The 24862-nt window shown below is 39.5% G+C and overlaps 3 protein-coding genes across 5 annotated transcripts in view; 2 read left to right on the top strand and 1 right to left on the bottom strand.

Moving 5' to 3' along the window:
* Positions 1-2237, top strand: part of LOC149096538 (uncharacterized) — a 28193-nt gene extending 25956 nt beyond the window's left edge. The window contains exon 10 of the mRNA XM_089280653.1: positions 1480-2237. Coding sequence (XP_089136779.1) covers positions 1480-1793 — 314 coding nt within the window. The 3' untranslated portion in view covers positions 1794-2237. The remainder of the gene's footprint in view (positions 1-1479) is intronic.
* A 2252-nt stretch (positions 2238-4489) lies between these two features.
* LOC149096537 (uncharacterized) lies at positions 4490-5283 on the bottom strand (the record flags this gene model as incomplete). The annotated part of the gene is made up of 1 exon (XM_089280915.1): positions 4490-5283. A coding segment is annotated over one exon (696 nt), but the record flags the coding sequence as incomplete, so codon positions are not given.
* Positions 5284-7951: 2668 nt separating this feature from the next.
* LOC149096536 (uncharacterized) lies at positions 7952-19729 on the top strand. Of its 3 annotated transcripts, none has more exons than XM_089280677.1 (7): positions 7952-8121; positions 10703-11089; positions 12526-12927; positions 14412-14789; positions 15293-15670; positions 16257-16439; positions 18923-19729. In XM_089280677.1, exons 1-7 carry the CDS (start codon positions 8067-8069, stop codon positions 18997-18999), a joined length of 1860 nt encoding a protein of 619 aa, XP_089136803.1. In that variant the 5' UTR covers positions 7952-8066; the 3' UTR covers positions 19000-19729. The 3 variants fall into 3 exon arrangements, with proteins under 3 accessions (XP_089136803.1, XP_089136805.1, XP_089136806.1); XM_089280679.1 differs by having other exon boundaries at positions 18888-19729; XM_089280680.1 differs by lacking the exon at positions 14412-14789.
* Positions 19730-24862: the final 5133 nt, after the last annotated feature.

Genomic DNA, 24862 nt, shown 5'->3' with positions numbered 1-24862 from the left:
TGAGGTTCAAAGCCAGTTATAATAAAGTTTCCATATAACGCGCGCTCTGATTGGCTGAAACAGCGTGCTTTATCAGAGAACAGAGCACGGGTTGATGACGGTAAGTTGGCTTCCAAATTTTTGCTTCGGAATTTTGACAAATTTGACCCAAATTAAACATCCCCTGTGACTCAGACAAACGCAGTGGAAGCGAGCTATTTTTCTGCAGAAAATATGGCTCACAGAGACCATTGTTAGCAACAGTAGTGTTAAAACTGTACTAAAATAACAAGTTTTGCTAGATTCCTGCCGACAAAACATGTACAGCTGTAGCGAAATAAACAAATTCTCAACCTAAACAGTGCTTCGATAAAGACATTAATTTTGTTACGAAGGCAGAAATTATACTAAGAAGTAAAACAACGACAGAAAACAATTGAACTGTCTCTGTTTATGATGAGAAGCTTTATTTTTGTAAATTTACAATTAAAAATGCTCATTTGCTCAAACAACACTTACATGCAGTGTAGTAACGCTCGTTCTCCGGTCATCTCAGCGAAGTAAACCGACAAGTGGTCAGTGCAAAACTTGCTCTGATATTCTCTTCTGTGCTCGAAGTAGAACCAGTGGGAGCCGTTAAGTCTTTCTAACTTTTACGCTAGTTCGGGCAATCTTGCTGCATGCGGCTACAAGCCGAAAATAACTGTAGCTCCTTTCAAATTCAACCCGGCATTTCGCATTTTCATCCACAAGCTTTAAGCTCCGCGTTTCGTTATTTCCACTGGAAAAGTGCTCGTTTTTATGGGCCACAATACGGCCGGATTCCTCTTGACTATAAACCTTTACCTGCCTTGCGATCCGTATTTAAAAATTAACTTAAAAGCGAACTCTGAAGGCATCGTTCTTCTCTCGAAAGCCGCTCAAACTTCTCGAAACTGAAAGCTTAGCTGAAGTCCAGTTTGTGATTGACAGCTGTCGCTTCGTTAGCCAATCAAATTATTTGAACAATTCTAACAAGGATTGTGATTGGCTTATTTTAGCGTGCTTTACCAGAGAACAGTGCACGGCTGACGCCACTTTTGCTCGTTTGGAAAATAAAGTTTGGTTTGAAAATTCAGCCGAATGCGGGGGAAATTATCTGATTCTTTATCATAAAACAAATAAAGAAGCCTCGACTGTGCTCTGTTCTGTTGTAAAGCACTTAGGAAGCGGTAGAACACTCAAGAAGTAGGGAAAAACACTCGACTACGTCTCGTGTTTTCCCCTACACTTCTTTCGTGCTCTACCGCTTCCTGCGTGCTTTACAACAGAACAGAGCACAGTCGGGGCTTCTTTATTTGTTAATTATTGGAGAAGTTATTCTAGCATTTTAATCGACAGTAGCGCGGATTACGCTAGCCGTTTTACAGGATGTAACTGGTTCCGCCATGTCATCAACACCAAATTGTTTCATGTTACTGCTGTCTCGCAGACCATCCACGTTGTTTATCTTATTTTTAGCTGTCACTTGCTCGAAGTTATCACCACCAACCAATGGCGAGCTATTAGGATGCAATACAATAGAGATGTTATACAACACCGTATGCAGGTTTTCCTGTAAGGAAGGATTTGAAGCGAAAGGTTCAGTGGTTAGAAGATGTACAGAAAATGGAACTTGGAGTGGAACCGACCTTGTCTGCACAGGTAATTATTACTTTCTTGTCATTACTGCCTATTCAACCTTTCAATGGTGTTCTGTAACAAATTATGATTGGTTAGTTTTCTATTCATTGCCGCAAAATGTTGGTGATATAACTCGTGCTCTAATTGGCTAGTTAGGCCGGTCGTTTTACACGAGGTTACGTAAATAGCGTCGCATACTTTTTATTGGCTTAGTTTTAGACCAAAAAATTGGAAACGGCCGAAAAGTGATCCAAACACTGAAAAATGTTTTACAGAACTCGAGTTTGAACGTGATAACTCGCGCACTGATTAGCCATGCCAGTCGTTGTACACAAGGCCATGTAAATATCGTTGCATACTTTTTTTATGGCTTGGTTTTGGACACAAAATAGGAAACGGTCGCGTATTGTTCACAAAACGAAATCCCAATACTTGAGCCAAATTTGGGTAAATCTCGAGTTTTAGCGTACAGTTTAAGAAATCGAATGTGGTTTAGCGTTGTCTGTACTCTTATCGACAAAGATATGCGTCATCACAGTGGTCAAAATGTTGTGGACTCACGAGGCGCAGCCGAGTGAGTTCACAAGAAATTTTGACCACTGTAATGGCACATATCACTGTCGATAAGAGTACAGACAACGCTAAACCACATTCGATTTTTTTTTTGCCACAATATCAACGTCAAAGAAAATGATTTTTCAGAGCCTGACCAGGAGCGTGACACATTGACGCGAGCAGCGTCGTCTGGATTCTTATCGACAACGGCAAATTAGCAAATCAGATTGCGAGATTAGCACCAATTGGGGTAAAAAACTAAAATTTACACACTAACTCATTATTCTTTGATGAGCATACGCGTTTACCGTACACAAATAGCCATCCGTCTTTTCTTTGTTCGTCGAGAGGAAAATGGCCATTCGCTACAGGGCGAGAATTGCTTATCACAATGAAGTGCACTGAAGATTATCTCAACGTCCCTTTCTCTAATTCACTGCCTGAAGTTGTTTTGGTTTTGATCGACGTATATAAAAAAAATCAACGTTATGAATATATGCAGAAAATATTTACAAGTTTCTGCTTGTATATGGTATGCACATCCTTTTGGCCATCTTGGATTATTGATCGATCCAAGATCGTCAATTTATCACTTTTGCCACTATAGAAGATTGTTATTCGATCTTAAATTGTGAAGTGTTATTTCTTACGACTACAGTTGGTGACGAGTGATCTTATGCATCAAGGCAGAGATGCACGGATCAATCGATACACGATCGTAGAATATGTCCATGTGATCAAATCCATGAAGGTCTTTCTTATATCAAGGACCCCATGTGAAGGCCCTTGTATAAGGAAGGGTCTCTTTTATATAGAACTTATATAAAGGCCTTTGAATACACTGAAGGTCCTTATATAAAGACCTTAGTACACACGTCGAATAAATGCCCTCATACAAAAGTACTTATACAAAGTTCCTTGTGTAAGAATAACTGTACCAAGGACCTTGTTTGATGGTCCTTGTATACATTCATTAATAGAGGTCCTAGTATCAAGGCCCTTGTATACAGATCCTTATACTAAAACATAATTCTATAAAAATCGTCGTGTAAAAAGCTTTCTGTTGAGGTCCTTGGGTAAATCCATGGTATTAATGTTGATGTTGAATATTTTAAGGTATTTGCGGTGCCGTTGAGGCCCAAGGAGCATCTATTTGAAGAAGGACACCTTTTCGACCGACAGGGGCGCTTGAATCCAAGATCAATCACCGGGAGCCCTCACTTCCGTTTAGAATATGAATAAAAGATTAACCTACTTTTATCGCGCGTGTTTTGTGTTTTGTGGCGGCCATTTTGAATTTTTAATACGCGCGCGGTCTGCTAGTACGAGGTCTGGACCCGAAATTACGGAAATCGCTCGGTGAGCGATCGGATCCTCCGAGAATTTCCGCCCGTCCCAGACCTTCATAATTTCGGTTCCAGACTTCACACTAGCAGACCGCGTATTAAAAATTCGAAATGGCCGTCACAAAACACAAAACACGCGCGATAAAGGTAGGTTACTCTTTTATTCATATTCTAAACGGATGTGAGGGCTCCCTGTGATCAATTGAGTACAACACGCTTTGAGCCATATGTGTCAAAATGCAAATTCTCCTCACTATTCTAAGCATACGTGTTATGCACTAATTAATTGGAATAACTTTTCCTTTTCCCATGACCTGTATTCTGAAAAACATCATTTCAGACGATGGTGATCAATTCGACAACAAGATCTTCGATGTACATAATACAATAGTAATACAGTAATTTAGGTTTTGTGTAAGTAGTTCAATAAGTGTTATAGAAATCGGTTGTTTTCAATGTGAGACTAGAGGCTAAATACACGGTTGGGTTTTGGAGTTAGCTCCAGGCTTTTCATGTTTATGCCTTTCCATGTTGGTACAATGTAATGAGAAATACAGTTTTGATGACCCTTAGGTTGGGACTTAGGGAGGAAGGGGCGAGGGAGTGGTTAAGGAATCATGTGAGGATAGAACGTAGGTAGTAGACTTCTACTGGCAAAGGTAAATGGTAATCCTGTGAAGATAACTAGCCTGTGATCATGGTAAGCGGTAATCCTGTGATCATGGTAAGTGGTAAACCTGTGATCAAGATAAGCGGTAATCCTGTGATCAAGGTAAGTGGTTACCCTGTGATCAGCAATTCATTAGTCATGCAACGCATTCTTTTAAAGAACAGCAGACTGATAATCTGATAAAAAGCAAACCTATTGCAGTCTTGAGTTAGTTTTCAACGAAGGAGGCAGTTTAGTGAGTAATATAATCCATATAACCGAAAACTACAAGGGGATGCTTTGACAAGCTTTTTATTTTACACTAGCTTTTCAAATAACAATAGCTGTTTACAATCATGCACATGCTAACAACGTATTCTTCTGTTTACCTTGTGTTTACTTCCAGTTCTTCTGCATGATGCTACTCAGGCTCGTTTTCAGGTTTTTCAGCAGGGCCTGCGCTCTTGAGGTCCCTCCTCCGGGAGACCCTCCAGCACTCGCTCCTATGTCCCCGATGACTTGAGGGAAAACATCAACACACACCCTGCCCTGGTTATCGCTTTCAGACCAGCTCTTCAAGTCTTCGCCGAACCAGACCCTGAGCTCCATATAGGGGTGCAGATACAGCGGGTAGTCAAAGTTGGAGAAGACCAGCTCGTCAGAATGCTTATCGTCCACTACGGGCATGGTGTACCACAATCCTGATCCGTGCTTTATAAACTGCTGCAGGGGAAATATCACGTTGTCGTGTCTGTCGGTAATGATGACGTTCAAAGGGTATGCCTTAAAGGAGCTGTAACCATGGCAACCCCAGCGGCTGTTATAGGCGACGTCAGAGACGCACCTTACCTCGCCGCTTCGGTAAACAAGCTTGAGGGCACCGACTAGCATGCCTTGCGCACCTCGGTATATCACGTGACCTGGACGGTTGTTTCTGGCTTCGAAGCATACGGGATGGTGACCATAGTTGATTTGATACCAAGCAGCTTCGCCGTTAGAAAAATTCAAACAACAATCAGAACTTATTAAATAAGCACAGTATCGTAAAGAATTTTTCTGATGTACAGAATTACTTTCAAAGTGAAGAGTAGATCAGAAATTTTAAAAGTAGAAATAACATTAACTCGGAAAAATATCCGAGTTCCAGATGGGATTTGAGCCCACGACCCTTAGTGATCTAACCGGACGCTCTAACCACTGAGCTACTGGAGCCTCTATGATGAGCAAGGATGAAATGTGGGTCTTTGACTAGAACCGCATCGTGCGGTCACAGCCAAATGATGACTTGGCACTCATGAACTCAGTAACTGCATCGCGCAGTCACATTGAGGAATCTCAAAGATGCAACCAAATACCCTCTAAAGTGAATATTATAAGGAACTTTAAATGTAGAAACAACATCAACTCGGAAAAAAAAAACAGACTGAAAAAAAAAATAGCCGCGATGCGGTTCTAGTCAAAGGGTATGCCTTGGATTACGATGGGTAGTTGGTTCAAAGCTCATTTGGATCTCGAATTTTTTTTCCAAATTGAAAAGAGAGTCTTAAGATAGCGATGGAATCTCAGTTATTTGATGTTCGGCTATTCTCAGCTATCACTTAAAATTTTAGCCCACTTCTCAACTATCAGCTATTTGAGTCTTTTTTTTTTTCAGCTCAAAATTAAAATTTTGAACATTTTCAATTAGCAGTTGAAATCTTTTCAGCTTCTCTAGATAGAAGACTCACAAAGAAGTAATATTAAACCGTCAATAAACTAGGGTTGTTACTACTTAAGAAGATTAACTAAAAAGGGATTCCTTATATCGAAAGGAAAATGCACGTTTTGTGTTCCTGTGCAGCAGAAAACGCAAAGAAATGATCGCTTTATTAATAAAAAAAACCCTTCAGCTAAGGAAATGAGGCTTTTACCTAATATAGGAAAGCGTTCCAACTGCAAATATATAATCTCTTGACAAGAAATTTTGGACCGTATTTTTTACGTTGATTTACGTACAGAAAAGTAGAAGAGATTTTGAATTTTATGCAACCATCCATTTTTTTTATGCAAACCTTACTCACTTTTAAGAGGTTTTTAAGACATATAGTTATTGTAGTGAATGAAGAAAAAAAATTATATCTTGCAATTGTGATTGCTTACGAAACTTTGAAGAAAAGACAAAGTCTACTGTAATGATAGAATGACGAATTTATGAACGCATTTAAAAACGCACCTTGAAATACCTGGTAAAACAAAAATGCAAGAAGAGCATGCAGGTTTTATCAAAGACGATGTCATTTTCGTGTGATGGAATATGGGTCGACTGGCGATGTCTTCTCCTTTGTTTCAAGGAGGCCTTTGAGTGCGAGGACGAGTAGAAATGTCACAATCGATTACGCAAAAATATTTGCATAGGTTCTAATTTTCTTCAAGAAATTAATAAGAATATTAAATCTGATTGATTTAATGGAAATAAACATTCTGTTGGAAAGAATTAAACAATTAGATGCTTGTATTTACATGTTTTTCCCACAAGAAAAGGCACAACTCTAATCCACTTTTTGGCTCGAATATTTCTATCGTTCGTGGGTCGTGGGTACAACTCGTGGGTGATTTAAGAATTTGATTCTGTTGTTAGTTACTGTTTAGTTATTAGCGTAGCCCTGAACACACTTCAACGTAGCGTTGTGCAGGCCCGCGGTGTCCCTTCTATTGTTACGTGTTGCTACAAAGAAGTGTCCCACACACCTGTTGAAGATACCTTTCGTTTATTGAAAAGACGTGATATGTTTTCACGCGATTGTTTCCCACCCACCGGATTTTGGTGTGTAACGCTAGTCACTTTAGCAAATGTAAGCCTCCATTGTTAGTTCCGAAATATGTTCTCTAGGCACGTGCACACTGAAGGAATTGTGTGAGTGGGGTCTGCGGGGGAGAAGAAGTTGTTAAACTGGATTGAGAGGAGAGGAGAATTTGTGCTGTGGTGCTCTCTCTACATTTGGAAACTTGTCTTTGACGACAAAACAGTTGTTCTCGCCTCTGGAAGTAGGCTTAATACCGGCTTGATGCTCTCTGTTTGAGCCTGACTTTGATATGCAGTTGGCCATTTTAAAGTGTACCGTGTCACGAAAATTACGATAACGTGCTCACCAAGGATCGGGCAGCTTTTGATACCATGGTTGTAGCAAGTGATAGAGTGGTTGTAACGACCCATCAAAATCTAAGTGCTGGAAACTGTTTTGAGCCACCTTAAGTGGTATCTTTTAGGGTTCTAATTAAGCTTGAGTAGTTCCTACATTAGTCTCCTTTAGAAGTTAAATTCGAATTTTCCGACGAGCATCCCTGACCTTTTCATATGGGAGCTTCCCTGGGTTCCAAATGTCTAACAAGGAATGACAGCGAAGGAGTGAAGGAGTGATGAGGTGCAATCGCTTCACCACTGCAACTTGGAAAATAATATTTTCTAAGTTAAAAAGGAAAAGGCTAGCAAAGATACAAAAAATGTAAACAATTTAGAAGAAGTCACTCCCATCCAGACAATACAAACAGGAAAAGAATTCGTGATTATCTTTACTGAGAAACACGGAAGCACACTCCTTACAACTACCACTGAAGTGCAAACTCTTGACAATTTTCTTCATAATAGTTTTTCTTACTTTCTCAAAGAACGTTCTTTTACAAGGCAGTAGTGTGTTCATATAACTCGGTCCTTCACTGCAATCAAGAAAACATTTTAGAGATTCCAAGTGTATATTGGTCACGCTTTGCTTCGCACGAACAACAAGTTGTCAATCAAGCGGTGCACAGTTTGTCTGAGTCGAGCGGTCGGTGGAGTTTTTAGCACAAGCGTTGTGTTTTATTCAAGATATGGCTGAACTGTTAGCATAAGGAGAGAAATGAAAACATTCATTGTATTGTGCTTCTCGCTTTGCCTTGTGGGAGGTAGTGAAGGTATGTCATAATTTATGCTTTGCTTATAACGCATCCACTGATTTCGCATGTTTCAAGTCCGGTGTTATACAATCTCGACATGTTCTAAAGATTGAATCACTTTCCTTTTAGACTAAGTGAAGAAAAGTTCAGACATAGCTTTCGAGGAATGGGTCTGATTTCTATTCATCCGTCCTTATTTCATAATTTCAAATGTTCTAAACGATGACAAACATGGACTACCGCTAATATTATGATAAGCAAAATTTAGTGAGCCTCTCAATAAACTGTTCGACGTGTGTCTAGAGAAACATCTGTTTTGGTTTCTCACCTCTTTGCATGCTTTTATATAATGTGATTTCTTGCAAAACTGAGCTAGTTGCCACAACTTTCTGCAAATCTTTTTCAAAACCTGGGTTAAATTGCAATTCATTCCAATGATACTCGGATGAGGCTCTGTCTCGTAATAAAAAATTCTGAGATTCATTTTCATATTGTTCGTGATACTCTTGCTTTCTCATAACCAGTTTCTGATTTCGAAAGTTTAATCATTTTTCTTCAATGTTTTCTTCATAATAAGCTTGTAAGTTTACCGTACCTAGGTGTTAAGTTTCCGCAACGATGGCGAAAATATGGCCTTAGACTCGGTAGAAAGAAGACAAAGAAAACACAATTTTAATCACCCCTGCAAGTAAAGTTATATGAAAGTTCCTGAATTTTAAACTGCGTAGAATGATATAATGATATGAATGATAATGTACACAACTCAAGCAGTAGTGAAAATAACGCCCGATAAAAGTCATGTAGACAGCTGCTTTAGTCGCCTACATAACTGCCATGATTATTCATACGTTGCCGTTCCTGGGCCAGTATAACACACGACATCTGGGTGGATACGCACGCAATGTATCAACGTAAAATACCTTCGCCACCCTGTTGCACCATAACACATCTTGCAACATATTCCAAAGTTGGTAAGCATTTGAAAGAGGTACGTAACAACTACACTATGTTGCCTGCGAATGTATAGGCCTAAGCGGCCATTATGGAGTCCACAATTGCAATTTAATAAACGCTGGTAACAATATCTAAGATAAAAAACAAGAACATTGTATTGGCATCTCTTCAATAAAGTTACCATTGAGGGCCGAACGTAACGATCCTCGGTTTAAGTATTGAGTTTTAGCACTTCCATTTCCTTCGTAGCTTACATGCTTTCGCACGGAAACAAGTTATAGTTTGTATTTTAAGTCTTGTCGAGGTATTGAACAGGCACGAGAAGCAGACGAAGGAAGAAAAAGCCGTTTCTTTCTTAGAAAATGCCGGACTCTGAAAAAATAATCGAGCGGTCTGACTCGGCAGTCGAGCGAGACCAAGCCAAACACAAAATTGGTCTTGAAATGTATAAACAAAATGTTTATGAGATTAATTAATTTAAAAAATTAATTTTTCTCAGTCTCAAAATAATTGTTCATACAGATTGATGTCAGGAATGCAACATCAAAGCATCACTTCTTTAAGTCATTTAAAATAAACACGTAAGCTTAAGTCTCAGGGCACAGCAGCGAGCAAAGTATAACTCACTACAGCTCACCGCCAACTGTATCGCAGCTATAAGGTGGCTCCCACACTACATCAAACTGATTTGAGAAGCACCAACTACAGAGGACACAAATTCCTTTCATTCAAAACCCGAATCGAATGGCCTCCACTGTTGACCGCAACCGTAGGTTTTCTGACCGTATTTTTCAACTCCTGCAACATTCAAGTCAACGTTAAACTTTTCGTCTCACAGGGCTGCTCTGATGACCAAAACTGACTTGACTTTTCCAGCATTTTCTCTAAGATTTGTAGATTTCGCAGTTCAATTCTGCTTTCCCTGTAAGTTTTCACTCCACGAGAAGCGAGTTTGACATGGGCGTGATTTTCTTAGGCCAAAAACAATTCTTTGCTACGCATAGCAACCAATGGGAATGCGGCTTTATCTTGTACAGACAATAGATTACGTCAGGTTGCTATTTTCTTGTTTCCCAAAGTGGGCAAAGGCCGGCTTTCGAGTTATGTGAAAGATTTTGAGATAGCAGTTTGTTTCTATATTCTATAAAACAATTAGATTCTATGTTACGTTGCCGTGACTCTGTTCAATAATAGATCACAGAAGACGTCAAAATGTGGTAAGAACACCAACCGGCTATCGCCTCGAGCGTTACCTTTTGTTTTGTTGCCACATTTTGACGTCATCCATGTTCTATTACTAAACAAACGCAGGGCAACATGGAATCTATTTGTTAAATAGAAGATATCGTTCTGACTTTTAAACAATCATCTTCGTTACAAGCCATCGGCGAACTTGTGACTGCTAGAAATCATCATGTCCATTCTGTTAATATTCAATTAGCAAAATTCATTTCATCTTGCTTTGATGTACGCAATATTTTTCTTTCAAATCAAACCGATGTAACTTGATTGCTTTATCATAACCTTCTTATGATGTTCACGATAATCATTACTGTTTTAATTTTAGTCTACAAAAGCTTTTGCAACACTGTATGTATATATGATCACGTAAATAAAACCAGTTGTTATTGTTGTGGTTTTGTAGGTCAGAGCACCGCTACCCCAAGTGTGGCATCGTTCAGTCCAATAACATTCGTGGAATCGTCCGCTGCAGCACTAAATGTGGGATCGCCCAGCGGCGAAATAAGTAAGGGGACGTCCAGCACAGAAAACACTCTGGAATCGTTCAGTGCAGCTATTAATGTGGTATTACCCAGCGGCACAACAGATTTGCCATTGTCTCACGTAACAGTACAGACATTAAAAATGGGATCCTCCGCCGCAGCATCATTTACGACTGCTGCATTGCATTCAGTGTCACATTCAGTAAAGCCATCGCAAGACACTACAGCACCCATCTCAACCACTGAGACCGGCGTGGAACCAACGATAGCATCAACAGTAAAACCAACAATAACGTCTTCTGTAAATGGTAAGTAATACTTATGGATGAATGGTTACAACTGCGCGAAGTTCAGTTGCCTTATACTGTCTTCAAGATTCCACCGGAAAAAAGAGAAGTTTTAATTTGTCGATTCGACAAATGGATATTTTTATTCGCGATTCCACTAACCTAACTAACCACGTTTGCCTCTACCGGTCGCTAGAAAAATTTTATGACTGGTGTAATTGATTAACACGCCAACAAAATAGGCAATGTGTTATGTAAGGTAACCTTGGTAGCCTCGGTACTAGGGTGCACGTTGGCCTCGTTATGATGTATATATCAGGAAGAATGACTTTCAAAATAAACGGTTATTTTGTTCTTGTGGTACGTTGCTGTCTACTTGTTGAAACACAATGAACATTACTTCCGGTGCGTGGTACTCCCGAGATCCTTCGGGGTGTACGCGCGGTACATTTCGAGGCACGATTCATCAAAAGGCAGCCCTAAGCTCGGAAAATGTAGAGTGTAGACAGCCTCTCTATTTTTCAACGCACGTGAAAGTAAAAGCGAGCGAGGCTACCGCGGGGCAGTCATTTAATTCAATATTAATGATATAGTTACTCAATTAAAACACCTCAAAAAAGACAGATGATTGTGGAGAATAAATAAACAAATAAATAAATAAATAATAATAATAATAAACTCTAGTGATACTAGGATGGGGCCTTGCCTCATAATAAATTCTGAGATTCATTTTGGCGTCTGTTACTGTTCACGTGACCGTGATGCACTCGTATTATTATTCTTCTTTGTAGAAAAGTGAGAGTTAAGTGGCTGAGCAAAAATTCTTTAATTGAAAAGGAAATGTGTAATTTGCTTTAAGTAAATTTTTAAAATTTGCTTCATGCAAAATAATGCGCACCGTTTTCATTTTGGAGGAACGTGCTTTTGAGAAGAGTGAAATATCTTTCTAGTATTTTATACTCTTTTCAAGCAATTTATTTGACATGCTCAACGAACGAAATTTAATTTTGCTGGAGTTCATTGCCTGCGAGATTTCTTTCGATAAAGTCAGGATTCAAGCTAAGAGTGTATCGTGTTATAGAGAGGCTCGATCCTATACGGGCGAGACATTTATAAGTACACTTACTTATTTGGGAGGGAGGGCAAATTCAAATCATTTTAAAGCATTATAACGCATTATGTTCAAATTCATGGTGTGTCAATTAATTCCAAGAGCGTCAATCCCCGTCCCGGGAATAATCCGGGACTTTGATGGAAGGCTGGCTCTGTAAACTGGGTGTAAAAATTACACAGTTCTGAGTGAAGCAGACCGTGTTGAACAATGGCAACGATCCAAGATGACCGCTTGTATCATTTTCACTCATGACTCTTTTTGTTTTTGTTATTTGTAACTACTGTTTAGTTAAGAAATGCAGTTTTGTCGTTACTGTAGTCAACTGATGTGTCCTTACTTACAGTGAATGGATGTAAAAATTACACAATACTGAGTGAAGCAGACCGCGCCCAAGGACACGCAGTGATCAACGCCAGCAATTATAGATGCGATAGGGATGAGCTGGTACCAGGTTGGTATCGTTTCCAAGGCGCTGCCGGAGATCGGATGGCGGACAAATGTGTTCCCATACGTCACTGCGGTACTTACCATCCAGGTTGGCTTAATGGCGCACACCCGACAGTTGCTGAAGGTGTGGTCACTCGTAGAGTCTGTTACCGTAACAGTTATCATTCCTGGTACTGGTCAAGAAACTGCTGTCGCTGGAGTAACAATATTAGAGTCAGGAACTGTGGAACTTTCTTCGTGTATGAGCTACAAAACCCGCCTGTTTGCAATCTTCGTTACTGTGGTAACGGCAGCGCAGGTAATTTACTTTGTTTGCTTCTTTGAGTGTGTCAGTCAACAATCAGTCATCAAGCAATCATCACCATCAATCATCAAGCAAAGTTTAAAAACATTCTCCAGAGGTGATTCAATGCCATCTTAACATTTCAAATTCAAGGTGACTTTGAAGTACTCCGACTCTTACTCTTACTGGTAATACGTAACATATGCGTTTACAGAAGCTTCCATGTCTTGCAATTCTTACCGTATTAGCAAAAATATTACAATCATTCCTATCCTCTGGTTCTTAATCATGAACAGCCAACATTTAAGGCTTTTGTCTACTCGCGTTCCCGTTGTCGTTGCCGTCGTGGTTTGCTTAAGATCCCCAGTGACGAAATGCAATTAATTAACCATGTGCAAACATTACACCCGTTTGCAGAGGAAAGAAGAAAAAACCATGCGTGTTACTGAAATTCATTTTTTCCTCTTTAAAGGTACCTTTAGGACGTTCGCGCTAACTGTTTCGGTACATCCTTACTGCGCACGCAAATTCACACGCCGCGTCATGAGCGCGCACGCTGAGTAATAAAATGAACAATGATAGGGCAGATGGCCATTGCCATAGCTTTTCATGGATTTAACGATCTTGAACGTTCTGTGACCCCTATTTCCCTTTTGATGGATCATTTTCTCTAGCGATTTTCTACGTTTAGCGAAAAATTGAAGAAAATCTCTCGACTAAAAGTTTGAATTTTCTGCAAAATGTACCGTCGAATTCCGTTCTTTTCAGCTCTTCGTGTGTCTGTGCAACGGTTTCAAATGCCTCTTGAAGGGTTAAGATTTGTGAAAACGTTGGTAACATTTGGAATTATTTCCTCAACAGACTCACTTCTACAAAATATGACTAAGGTCGTTTGCCTCAGTTCACTCAACTTCGATATTTTTAACTTTAAACCCCCGTAGACCATGCTGAATTACGTGCGCCAATTTTTCAAAATCAGGGTAGTTTTCCACACGCTTTATCTCTGAAACGAATTCGGTGACCCCCAATTAGTTTTGCATTTCTGACACAAGCAACTCATTATCTGACTGCAGTAAAAATTCTTAAAAAATCAATCGACTGGAAAATTTTCGCGCCAACGTCCTTAAAACACACCAGAATAACTATAGCTACTTAGGTTAAAGTCAAATATCTATAGAACGTAGCGTGTTTGCTTTAGACATTTAAGAACGTCTACATGCAAACATGGCGGTCCATCAGGCCGACGTTCATCTCCGGTTTTTCAGACTACAATTATTTATAGATCCCCACTCCCCCCTGGATGGAAAGCTAGTTCACCGCAAGTTAATCCTCCAGGATTTAATCACCACACCCATTCATCCGGATATTTTATTTAACTCTCCGGCGTGCTGTACATTTATCACTCGTGACTCACTCGGTTTTGGTTTTTGTTACAACTCTTTAGTTACCAAATGCAGCTCTGTGGTTGCTGTACCCAACTAATATGTCCTTACTTACAGTGGATGGTTGTAAAAATTACACAGTCCTAAATGAAGTAGACCGCGCTCAAGGACACATAGTGATCAACGCCAGCAACTATAGACGCGATAGGGACCTGGTACCAGGTTGGTACCGTTTTCAAGGAGATGCCGGAGATCGGATGGCGGACAAATGTGTTCCCGTAGGTCATTGCGGTAATTACGCCCCAGGTTGGCTTTCTGGTGCACACCCTACAATCGCTGAAGGTGTGGTCACTCGTAGAGTCTGCTTTTCGTGGTCATACATCTGCTGTGATTGGTATGAGAACATCAGAGTAAAGAACTGTGGTGGATATTTCGTGTACGAGTTACCGAGGCTGTATTACTGGTACGGTCGGTATTGCGGTAACGGAAGCGCAGGTAAGTTTCTCAGGATGTTTTTAATTATTTCAGTCAGCAGTCAAAACATTAAGTTACAGCAAGGATTTAAATTTGTTTAGGGAACACGTTTTTACTGTTGCGGAACAGGTTAAATTGATGGTTAATTTAATTGTATTCTTTTGGAAAAAGGTGATTGTCGAATACCACTTTCCATAAGACTCTGTTTGCTTTAGAGATTCGAGAAGGTCTGCGTTCAGACATGGTGGCCCATCAGGCCGACGTTCATCTCCGGTTTCCCAGACTACAATTATTTATAGATCTCTTCTCCCCCTGGATGGAAAGCTAGCTCACCGCAAGTTACTCCTCCAAGATTTAATCGCCATGCTCATTCATCCGGACATATATTTTTTTAACTCCCCTGCGTGCTGTACATTTATCACTCGTGACTCACTCGGTTTTGGTATTTGTAACTACTATTTAGTTACCAAATGCAGTTTTGTCGTTACTGTAGCCAACTGATATAGATGTGTCCTTACTTACAGTGGATGGATGTAAAAATCACACAGTCCTGAGTGAAGCAGACCGCGCTCAAGGACACATAGTGATCAACGCCAGCAATTATAGATGCGATAGGGACTTGGTGCCAGGCTGGTACCGTTTCCAAGGAGCTGCCGGAAATCGGATGGCGGACACATGTGTTCCCATGAACCACTGCGGCACTCACGAACCAGTTTGGCTTTCTGGCGCACACCCTACAATCGCCGAAGGAGTGGTCACTCGTAGAGTCTGTTATCACTGGTACAACTACTGTTGTAATCGGTATGAAAATATCAGAATAAAGAACTGTGGTTCACATTTTGTTTACGAGTTGCCGAGAACGTATTACTGCAATACTCGGCATTGCGGTAATGGAAGAGCAGGTGAGTTTCTTAGGATGTTTTAAATTGTTTCAGTAAGCAGCCAAAACATCCAGTTGCAGTGAGGATTTAAATTTGTTTAACCAACACGCTTTTACTGTTGCGGAACTGGTTGAATTGGTGGTTCAACTAGTTTTCTCAATTGTCAACAAATCTTGACAAAGATTCCTTTCGATATCTTTGATATTGGGGTAAAAAACAAATCGAATGTGGTTTAGCGTGGTCTGTACTCTTATCGACAACGAGCACGCATCATCACAGTGGTCAAAATGTTGGGGACTCACAAGGCGCAGCCTTGTGAGTCCGCAACAAATTTTGACCACTGTGATGACGCTAAGCCACATCAAACCACATTCGATTTGTTACTTTTAACTTAACATGCGTGTTCACTTGCTGAGAGCAAACTTAAGATTACGTTGCTTCTCGTTTAGATCTAGACCGTAAGTTTATTTTACTCAGTTGCCTAATATTTTGAAGTGTGTGCACAAGAGTTATTCACTGGGATTTTACGCAACAAGTGTTACAGATCTGTTCGTCACACAAGTATGATGTGGCAGTCACGCAAACTATTGATTTATTCCCTATTTAGCTGTCACGTGCCCGACGTTACCATTACCGGCTAACGGCAAGTTATTGGGCTGTAGTACAACAGAGATGTTATATAGCACCGTATGCAGGTTTTCTTGTAATGAAGGATTTGAAGCGAAAGGTTCAGTGGTTAGAAGATGTACAGAAAATGGAAACTGGAGTGGAACTGGCCTTGTCTGCACAGGTAATTATTACCGTCTTGTAATTACTGCTTATTCAACGCTTGCAGTTCAAGTGTTGTGCTATAACACATTATGATTGTTTAGTTTGCTTTTCCCTAGTGTAAAATGTTGGTGACATAGCTTGCGCCCTGATTGGCTAGCTAGGAGGATACTACGCAAATATCGTCGCATACTTTTTGTTGGCTTGGGTTTAGAACAAACAACCAGGAAACGGCCGAGCGCTTTTTTTTTTTTTTTTTACAAAACGTGATCCAAACACTAAAGAAAGCTAGAGTGAATTCGAGTTTGAACGTAAAGCAAAAAGGGTATATTGGGATTTACACACAAACACATTATCCATTGATGAACACTTAACTTAATCGTTCACTATAACCTGTCCCTTTTATTCGTCTGTCGAGAGGAAAATGGCCATGCGCTACAGGGCGAGAGGAGCTTATTAAAAAGTAGTGCATAAGCTTATCTAACGTCCATTTCGTTACTTGACTGCCTAAAGTTGTTTAATTATGTTTTCGATCAAACGTATATCAAAAATTCAAAGTTATGTATATAACAGAATATCTTTACTATTTTCTGCTTATACATGGCTCGTATACAAGTCCTCTCGGCCATCTTGGATTGTCAATTGATACAAGATCGCCAATTTATCTCTTTCGCCACCATTCAAGATTGCTATTCGATCTTAAATCGTGGAGTGTTATTTTTTATGACTACTGTCGGTGACGACTGATCTTATGCATCAAGGCAGAGACGAATGGATCAATCGATACACGATCGTAGAATATGTCGATGTGATCAAACTCGTGAAGGATCTTTCTCATATCAAGGACCCCATGTGAGGGCCTTTGTAAAAGGTAGGGTCTCTTTTCTAAGGCCCCTATATAAAGGCCTTTGAATGTACTGAAAGACCTTTATGTAAAGGCCTTTGTACACATTTGATAAATGTCCTTATACAAAAGTACTTGTACAAAGCTCTTTGTATAAGGATAACTGTACCAAGGCCTTTGAGTAACGGTCCTGGTATACAGTCCTCAATAGAGGTCCTTGTATTAAGGCCCTTGCATACAGGTCCTTATACTAAAACATAATTGTATAAATATCTTTGTATAAATTGCTTTCTGTTGAGGTCCTCGGGTAAATCCATCGTATTAATGCTGATTTTGAACGTTTAAGATATTTACGGTGCCGTTGAAGCCCAAGGAACATCTGTTTGAAGAAGAACAACTTTACAACAGACGCGCTTGACTCCGGGATCAATTGAGCGTAACACGCTATAGTTAACCCTCTGAGCCCTGGTGTCAAAATATAAATTCTCTTTACTATATACTATTTACTATTAAGTTTCTAACTTGTAAATAGACTAGTTTTTAAAATATTCTTAGGTTTTATAATTTCTTTTTAAGTAGGTGTCCTCTATCAGTAGAGGGTTATTTCTCGGCTAAACAATCTCGACACATTAATAAACTTATTGTTAGTTATTATTATTATTATTATTATTATTATTATTATTATTATTATTATAAGTCCTTAAAGTCTTGCCGCTTTTAACTTATGGTGCCGAGTTCAATCCGTGAGCCTAGGGCAGTCATAAGTCAGCTGGATTACTTGATGGATAGAGTCCTCCTAAGTATGTGAGCAGTTCCAAGGAGGACGGTCTTCTGTAGCTCTGTTATTCTAATATTGCCTGGGATCTTGCCGATGTAGTTTTCTGTTCCCTTCTTGACAAGCCCGAAAGCTCCAATGATCACTGGGACAGTTGTTGTTTTCATTCCCAAGTTTTCTCCACGTTTACTATTATTATTATTATTATTATTATTATTATTATTATTATTATTTGCTATGCACTAATTGGGATAATTTTTCCCTTTCCCATGACCTGTATTCTGGAATATTGCTTTCATATGTTGGGGCTTAACTCGACAGCAATAACTTCATTAAGCATAATACAATATCGAGGATACAATCAAGAAGTTAATTTAAGTTTTGAACAGGTAGTTCAATTAAGCATTATAGAAATCGTTTCTTTCGGTGAAACCAGAGACTAACTTAAATTCTAGGTTTTCAAGTTAGACTCCTGCCTTGGCGTGTGTTTATGCCTTTTCATGTCAGTAAAATGTAAAACGGTTATTAAGGTACGTGGTTGCCCTGCTATCAAGGTAAGTGGTAATCCTGTGGTTAACAATTCATGTTCACGCAACTCACTCTTTTGTAGAAATACAGACTGAGAATCAGATAAAAAAGCAAAGGTATCGCAGTCTTGAGTTTGTTTTCAAAAAAGGGTTTAGTTTAATGAGTGAGACAATCTAGATAACCAAACAACTACAGGAGTTGTTTGTAGTTGCTGTATATTTAACACCAGCTTTCCTAGGCTAGCTACTAATAACAAACAACCTGTAAACAATCATGCACATGCTAACAACGTATTCTTCTGTTTACCTTGTGTCTACTTCCAGTTCTCCCGCATGATGCTACTCAGGCTTGTTTTCAGGTTTTTCAGCAGGGCCTGTGCTCGTGACGTCCCACCTCCAGGAGACCCTCCAGCATTTGCTCCTATGTCCCCGATGACGTAAGCGAAAACATCAACACACACCCTGCCCTGGTTATCGCTCTCGGCCCAGTTCTTCAAGTCTTCGCCGAACCAGACCCTGAGCTCCATATAGGGGTGCAGATACAGTGGGTAGTCAAAGTTGGAGAAGACCAGCTCGTCAGAATGCTTATCGTCCACTACGGGCATGCTGTACCACAATCCTGACCCGTTCATTTTTCCGTTAATATACGTCAAAAAAAGAGGAGGATATTCGGATTTTAGGCGACCATCCGTTTGGTCATGTTAACCTCATTCACTTATGAGAGGTTTTCAACATATATAGTTTTTGAAATGCAGGAAGAAAAATATTGTTATCTTGCGATTGTGGTTGCTTCCGAAATGTCAAGTGGAAGAAAAGGGAAAGTCCACTGTAATTACAGCCTAAGAATGACGAATTTATGAACACGTTTAAAAACGCACCTTGAAATATCTGGCAGGACAAGAATTCAAGAAGAGCAGGTTATATCAAAGGCGACATCATTTTTGCGGGATGGGATATGGGTCGACTGGCGATGTCTTCTCCTTTGTTTCAAGGAGGCCTTTGAATGCGAGGACAAGTAGAAAATGTCACAATTACTGGTTACACAAAATTATTTACATAGGTTATAATTTTCTTCATGACATTAATTACAATAGTAAATGCTTGATAAGATTGTTTATATAATGATCGATTTAATGGAAATAAACATTCTGTTGGAAATAATTAAACGATTAGATGCCTTTATTTAGATGGTTTTCCTACAATGAAAGGCATAACTCTAAGTCACTTTTTTGCTTGAGAATTTCTATCGGTCGTGGATCGTGGGTCATAAGTCGTGGGTGATTTAAGAATTTGATGCTTTTGTTAGTTACGTTTAGTTGTTGGAAAACCCGAATAGCGAATAGCGAATAGTCGCGAATAGCGAATAGTCACGAATAGTGCGAATAGTCTCGAATGGTGCGAATAGTGGCGAACAGTCGTAAATAGTCACCGCTTTAGGTCTAATATCCTGCGTTAATTAATTATCCAAATAAGCAACAGAATTTCAGTGAATTTATCATTTACCTTTTCTTCTCCGGACTCAGGCTCGGGCTGTCCATCGCCGACATAAAGAAAACAGAAAACAGAAGGATAACCTAATAAAGACGTATTTACGCTTTTCGAGCGGTTAAAACAGAAGAAATTACGTTTAGAAACACCTTTTGTCCTGATAAGCGTCTGTTCTTTTTGGCGGGAAATCCCGTCCTACGTTGCTGCGAGGTTGACTGCGAGATACTGGGTATCCTATCTGCTACGATTTGCCACTAATTTGCAACTATTTGCCACTATTCGAGACTGTGCGCCACTATTCGTACTATTCGCTATTCACTATTCGGGACTATTCGCTGTTCGCTATTCGCGACTATTCGCTATTCGCTATTCGGGTTTTCCAGACACCCGTTTCACGCCCCAGTTGAAGTTACCGTTCGTGTATATAACAGACACGTTATGTTACTTTTCACGCGATTGTTTCCTACCCACCAGATTTCGGTGTGTAACGCTTGACACTTTAGCTATTGTTGATTCCAAAATATGTCCTCTAGGCACGTGCAAACTGATGAATTGTTTGAGTGGGGTCGGTGGGGGGAGGCGAAAGAAGTTGTCAAACTGGGATTGAGCGGAGGGGAAAATTTGTGCTCTGGTGCACTCTCATGTTAAAACTTGCCTTTGAGGATAAAACAGTCGTTATCGCCTCTGGAAGTAGGCTTAACACCAGTTTGATGCTCTCTGTTTGAGCCTGATATGGCCATTTCAAAGTGCATGGTTACATATTTTTATACAGTGTCTATCAACCAATCAGATCTAAGCCATTTTGTCCAGAGGGGTAGTTACACATAATTTGGCCCATTGGTATGTTGACAATGAACACTGCTGAAAACACATCCACAAGCAGGAAAGACTTCATTGAAAAGGGAAACGCTAGCAAAGATGCAAAAAAAGTAAACAATATAGAATATGTCGCTCCCATCCAGACAATAGAAGCAGGAAATAGAATTCGCGATCATCTTTATTGAGAAACACTCCTCACACCTACCACTGAAGGATAAACTCTTTTTTAAAAATACTTTTTTCCTGCTTTCCCACGGAACGTTCTTTTACAAGGCAGTAGTGTGTTCAAATAATTCGATTCTTCACGGCAAACAAGAAAGCGTTTTAGAGATCCAAGAGTATATTGGTCACGCTTTGCTTGACACGAACAACAAGTTGTCAATCAAGCGGTGCACAGTTTGACTGAGTCGAGCGGTCGGTGGTATTTTTCGCTTAAGCGTTCCGTTTTAATCAAGATACTATTGAATGGTTAGGATAAGGAGAGAAATGAAAACCTTCACTGTGTTGTGCTTCTCGCTTTGCCTAGTGAAAGGTAGTAAAGGTATGTCATACTTTTAGCTTTACTTTTAAGGCGTCTAATTTTGCATTGTTGAAGTGTTGTGTTATGCAATCTCGACATGTTTTAAAGATTGAATCCCTCTTCTTTTGAACTAAGTGAAGTAAAGTCCAGACACAGAGTAAAGTTTGGAGGAAGGTCTGATTTATATTCATCCATCCTTATTTCGTAATCTCAAATGTGTTAAACGATGACAAACCTGGACTACCACTAGTCCTACTTTATGCTGCGCAATAGTCAATAGGACTGTTCAACGGATGTCTACAGAACCTTTCGTTTTGGTTCTCAACGCTCTGCTTCAATATGATGTGATTTCTTGAAAAACTGAGTTAGCTACCACAATTTTCTGCAAATCTGTGTTAAAAACTTACGTTAAACTGCAATTCATTCCGATGACGCTCCGATAGGGCCTTGTCTCATAATAAATTCTGAGATTCATTTTCATATTGTTCGTGATACTTTTTCTTTCTCATGGCGAGTGTCTGATATCGAAAGTTAAGTCATTTTCCTTCTTTAATGTTCTCTCCATAATGAATTATAAGTTAACTGTACGTAGGTTCTTTTAGTTTCTGCAACGATGACGAAAATATGACCTTAGGCTCGGTAGAAAGAAGACAAAGAAAACACAACTTAAATTACATTGCAAGTGAATACAATCTTTTTTTTTTATATATAAGAATCTTTTTTTTCTCGGCCGAGGCTGAATATTCTTATTTTTATGCCTGTTTTAGGTAAATTTTCTCAGATTATAGCGTATGAAATATTAGTTTTCGAATGTATTTGGTGTCTGAAAGGCGCTAAACTAATTTTGGCCGCAGGGAGCCAGCGCCCAGGCATTACAGCCAGATATCACACACATATGCAGAAATGTTATTGGCATCGAACATATGGCTAATGCTGTTTTTGTTGCTTTTTGCCTAGTTTTGTCGTTCAGAGAAAAAAAGAATTCTATACGGTTTAGTTAAAAACATATAATTGAATTGTATTAACATGAACACATATGCGAAATACGATTAGCGTTAGCATAAAATCTTGAACAGTCATTCAAAACACGCATAACTGTTTCTAGAAGTTCATTCACTGGAGAGCTGCAGTAACAAACATTAAATAGCAGATAGAGCAAGACAAGGCATTTTACCATTGCCGCCATATTGACGATTCCTAGTTAAAGTAATTTTCATTGCTATCATACATGAACAGCCATTCTCTTAAAAGGCACATTTCGTGCTGGCATATGCAACGTAATTTACGAGAACCGCATATACGCGCATTTTAGCACGCGTATATATGGGTCCTTGTAGGACGCGTATATTTGGGCGTTTATTTCGCATATCCCCGCGCTTGAATTTACGCAAATGTGTGGCCCTTTAAAAATACGTATATACGCGATCTAAACGGTCGTATATATGAGCTTAAAGCCCATACGTAACGTATGTAAACAAGTATACGCGGCAGAAAAACCCGCGTATACCCTGTCGTAATTTTGAAACGAATGGCCGACCATAAATTTCGGCCTGATATCCTTGTAAAACATATTCTTATAAATGAAAAAGAAAAAGTGCATGTGAAAGATCGTGAATTCTAAATTTAAAGGAGAGAGAGAATGACAGAATGATGATAGCAGTTACAAACACAACCTAAGCAGTAGTGAAATAATGCCAGGTAAAATTAATGTACGACTGCTTTTAAAAGTTGTGTACATAATTGCTTTGATCATTAAGACTTAACAATATATTACGTTGCCCTTCATGGGCCATAACACGCGACATTTGGGCGCATAATCAATTGAATCTGCTAATGAGCACGGTCCATTTAAGAGAGTAAAACCCCCAAGGCCAGGACAAACGCACGCAACATATCAACAGAGCACACCTTTGCCAGCCTTTTGCACCACTGAACCAACATCTAGCAACATATTCCAACTTGGGAAACGATTGAACGATGTTCATGTACGCAACAATATTTGCAACATGTTGCCTGCGTTTGTCTAGACCTTAGCGGTTATCGTGAAGTTCACAATGGTGATTTAATTAACGCTGACAACAATATCTTAGGGAAAAAAGACATATTGACATCTCCTAACTATAGCTAGCGTAAAGAGCCAAACTTAACGACCCTCGTTAAGGTTGGCACGTAAAATATTCTCTTAATGCTGGACTATCTGTTTCTAAGACTTTTTGAATTGGAATCTGTTGTTAGTTATTATTCAGTTGTTAGCGTAGCCCTGGGCATATTTTAACGTAGACCCTAGACTCGGTAGAAAGAATACAAAGATTAAAAGTACCTTTAATTACATTGCAAGTGAATATATCAAAGTTGTTCAATCTTAAACTACGGAGAAAGATATAATAACATGGATGATAATTTACACAAATAAAGCAGAAGTGAAAATAACGCCCGAAAAAAATTTATGTATACATTTGCTTTAGTCGTGTAGATAGACCATCCATGCCTTTGTATTTAATTACGTTGCTGTTCATGGGCTATAACACACGACTTCTGGGCGCATAATTAATTAAATTTGCTAATAAGCACGATATATTCAAGATAGTAAAACTCCTCAAGGCCAGCACAAACGCATGCAACATATCAACACAAGATACTTTCGTCGCCCTGTCGGTCCCTGTTGCACCAACCAAGATTTTGCTTAAAGATGTAAGCAACAATGTCTGTACTATGTTTCCTGCGTTTATCTGGGCTTTAGCGGCCATTGAGAAGTCCACAATTGCCATTTAATAAACGCTGGTAAAAATATCTTAGATTAAAAAAAAAAGAACATTCTATTTAAAGTTACCGTAAAGTGCCGAACGTAAAAACCCTCGTAAAAGTTGACATGTCAAAGATTCCCGATATTTTAACGTAGCGTGGTGCTGCCCCACAGTTTCCCCTCTATTGGTAAGCCGCAGTGTGACGCACCTCCGTTCAAGTTAAATTTCGTTTATAGAAAAGGCCATTTCTGAGTTACCTTGTGCTTTTATTTCAAACGGCCAGTTCTCGTGCAAAACCTTTCAAATGAGTTTGATTTGCATGCAAATGAACCTGTAGGCTAAACACATTTTCATATGAATGGTTTCGCACGAAGACTTGTCTTGAAACAGAGCCAAAAGGCAACTCGTAAATGACTTAATGTGAATTTTTTAGGGGCGTTGGGGGGAGGGGGAGGCGGGAGAAGTTGTCAAACCGGGATTGAGAGCTAAGGAGAATTTGTGCTGTGGTGCACACTCTACATTTTGAGGAAGCAGGCTTGACAAGAGTGGATATATTTTCTTATACACTGTCGACTAACCGATCAGATCTAAGCCATTTTGTCCCAAGGGTTAGTTACATATTATTTGGCCTATTGTTATGTTGACAATGAGTACTGCTGACAAGGCATCCACAAGCAGAAAAGAAAGAAAAGGCAGAAAAGGGAGACGCTAGCAAAGATACAAACAAC

This window comes from Orbicella faveolata, unplaced genomic scaffold, assembly GCF_042242905.1.
Source record: "Orbicella faveolata isolate gen_17 unplaced genomic scaffold, um_ofav_v1 contig_48, whole genome shotgun sequence".
NCBI lineage: Eukaryota > Metazoa > Cnidaria > Anthozoa > Scleractinia > Merulinidae > Orbicella > Orbicella faveolata.
The sequence above is the reverse complement of the archived record's forward strand: the minus strand, read 5'-3'. Positions and strand labels throughout refer to the sequence as shown.

Excerpts from the sequence above, each read along its gene's own strand:
- LOC149096536 (XM_089280677.1), top strand. The coding sequence starts at position 8,067 with ATGAAAACATTCATTGTATTGTGCTTCTCGCTTTGCCTTGTGGGAGGT. Across the intron at positions 11,090-12,525 it reads AATAACGTCTTCTGTAAATG|TGAATGGATGTAAAAATTAC; the intron begins GTAAGTAATACT and ends CCTTACTTACAG. Across the intron at positions 15,671-16,256 it reads TTGCGGTAATGGAAGAGCAG|CTGTCACGTGCCCGACGTTA; the intron begins GTGAGTTTCTTA and ends TTCCCTATTTAG.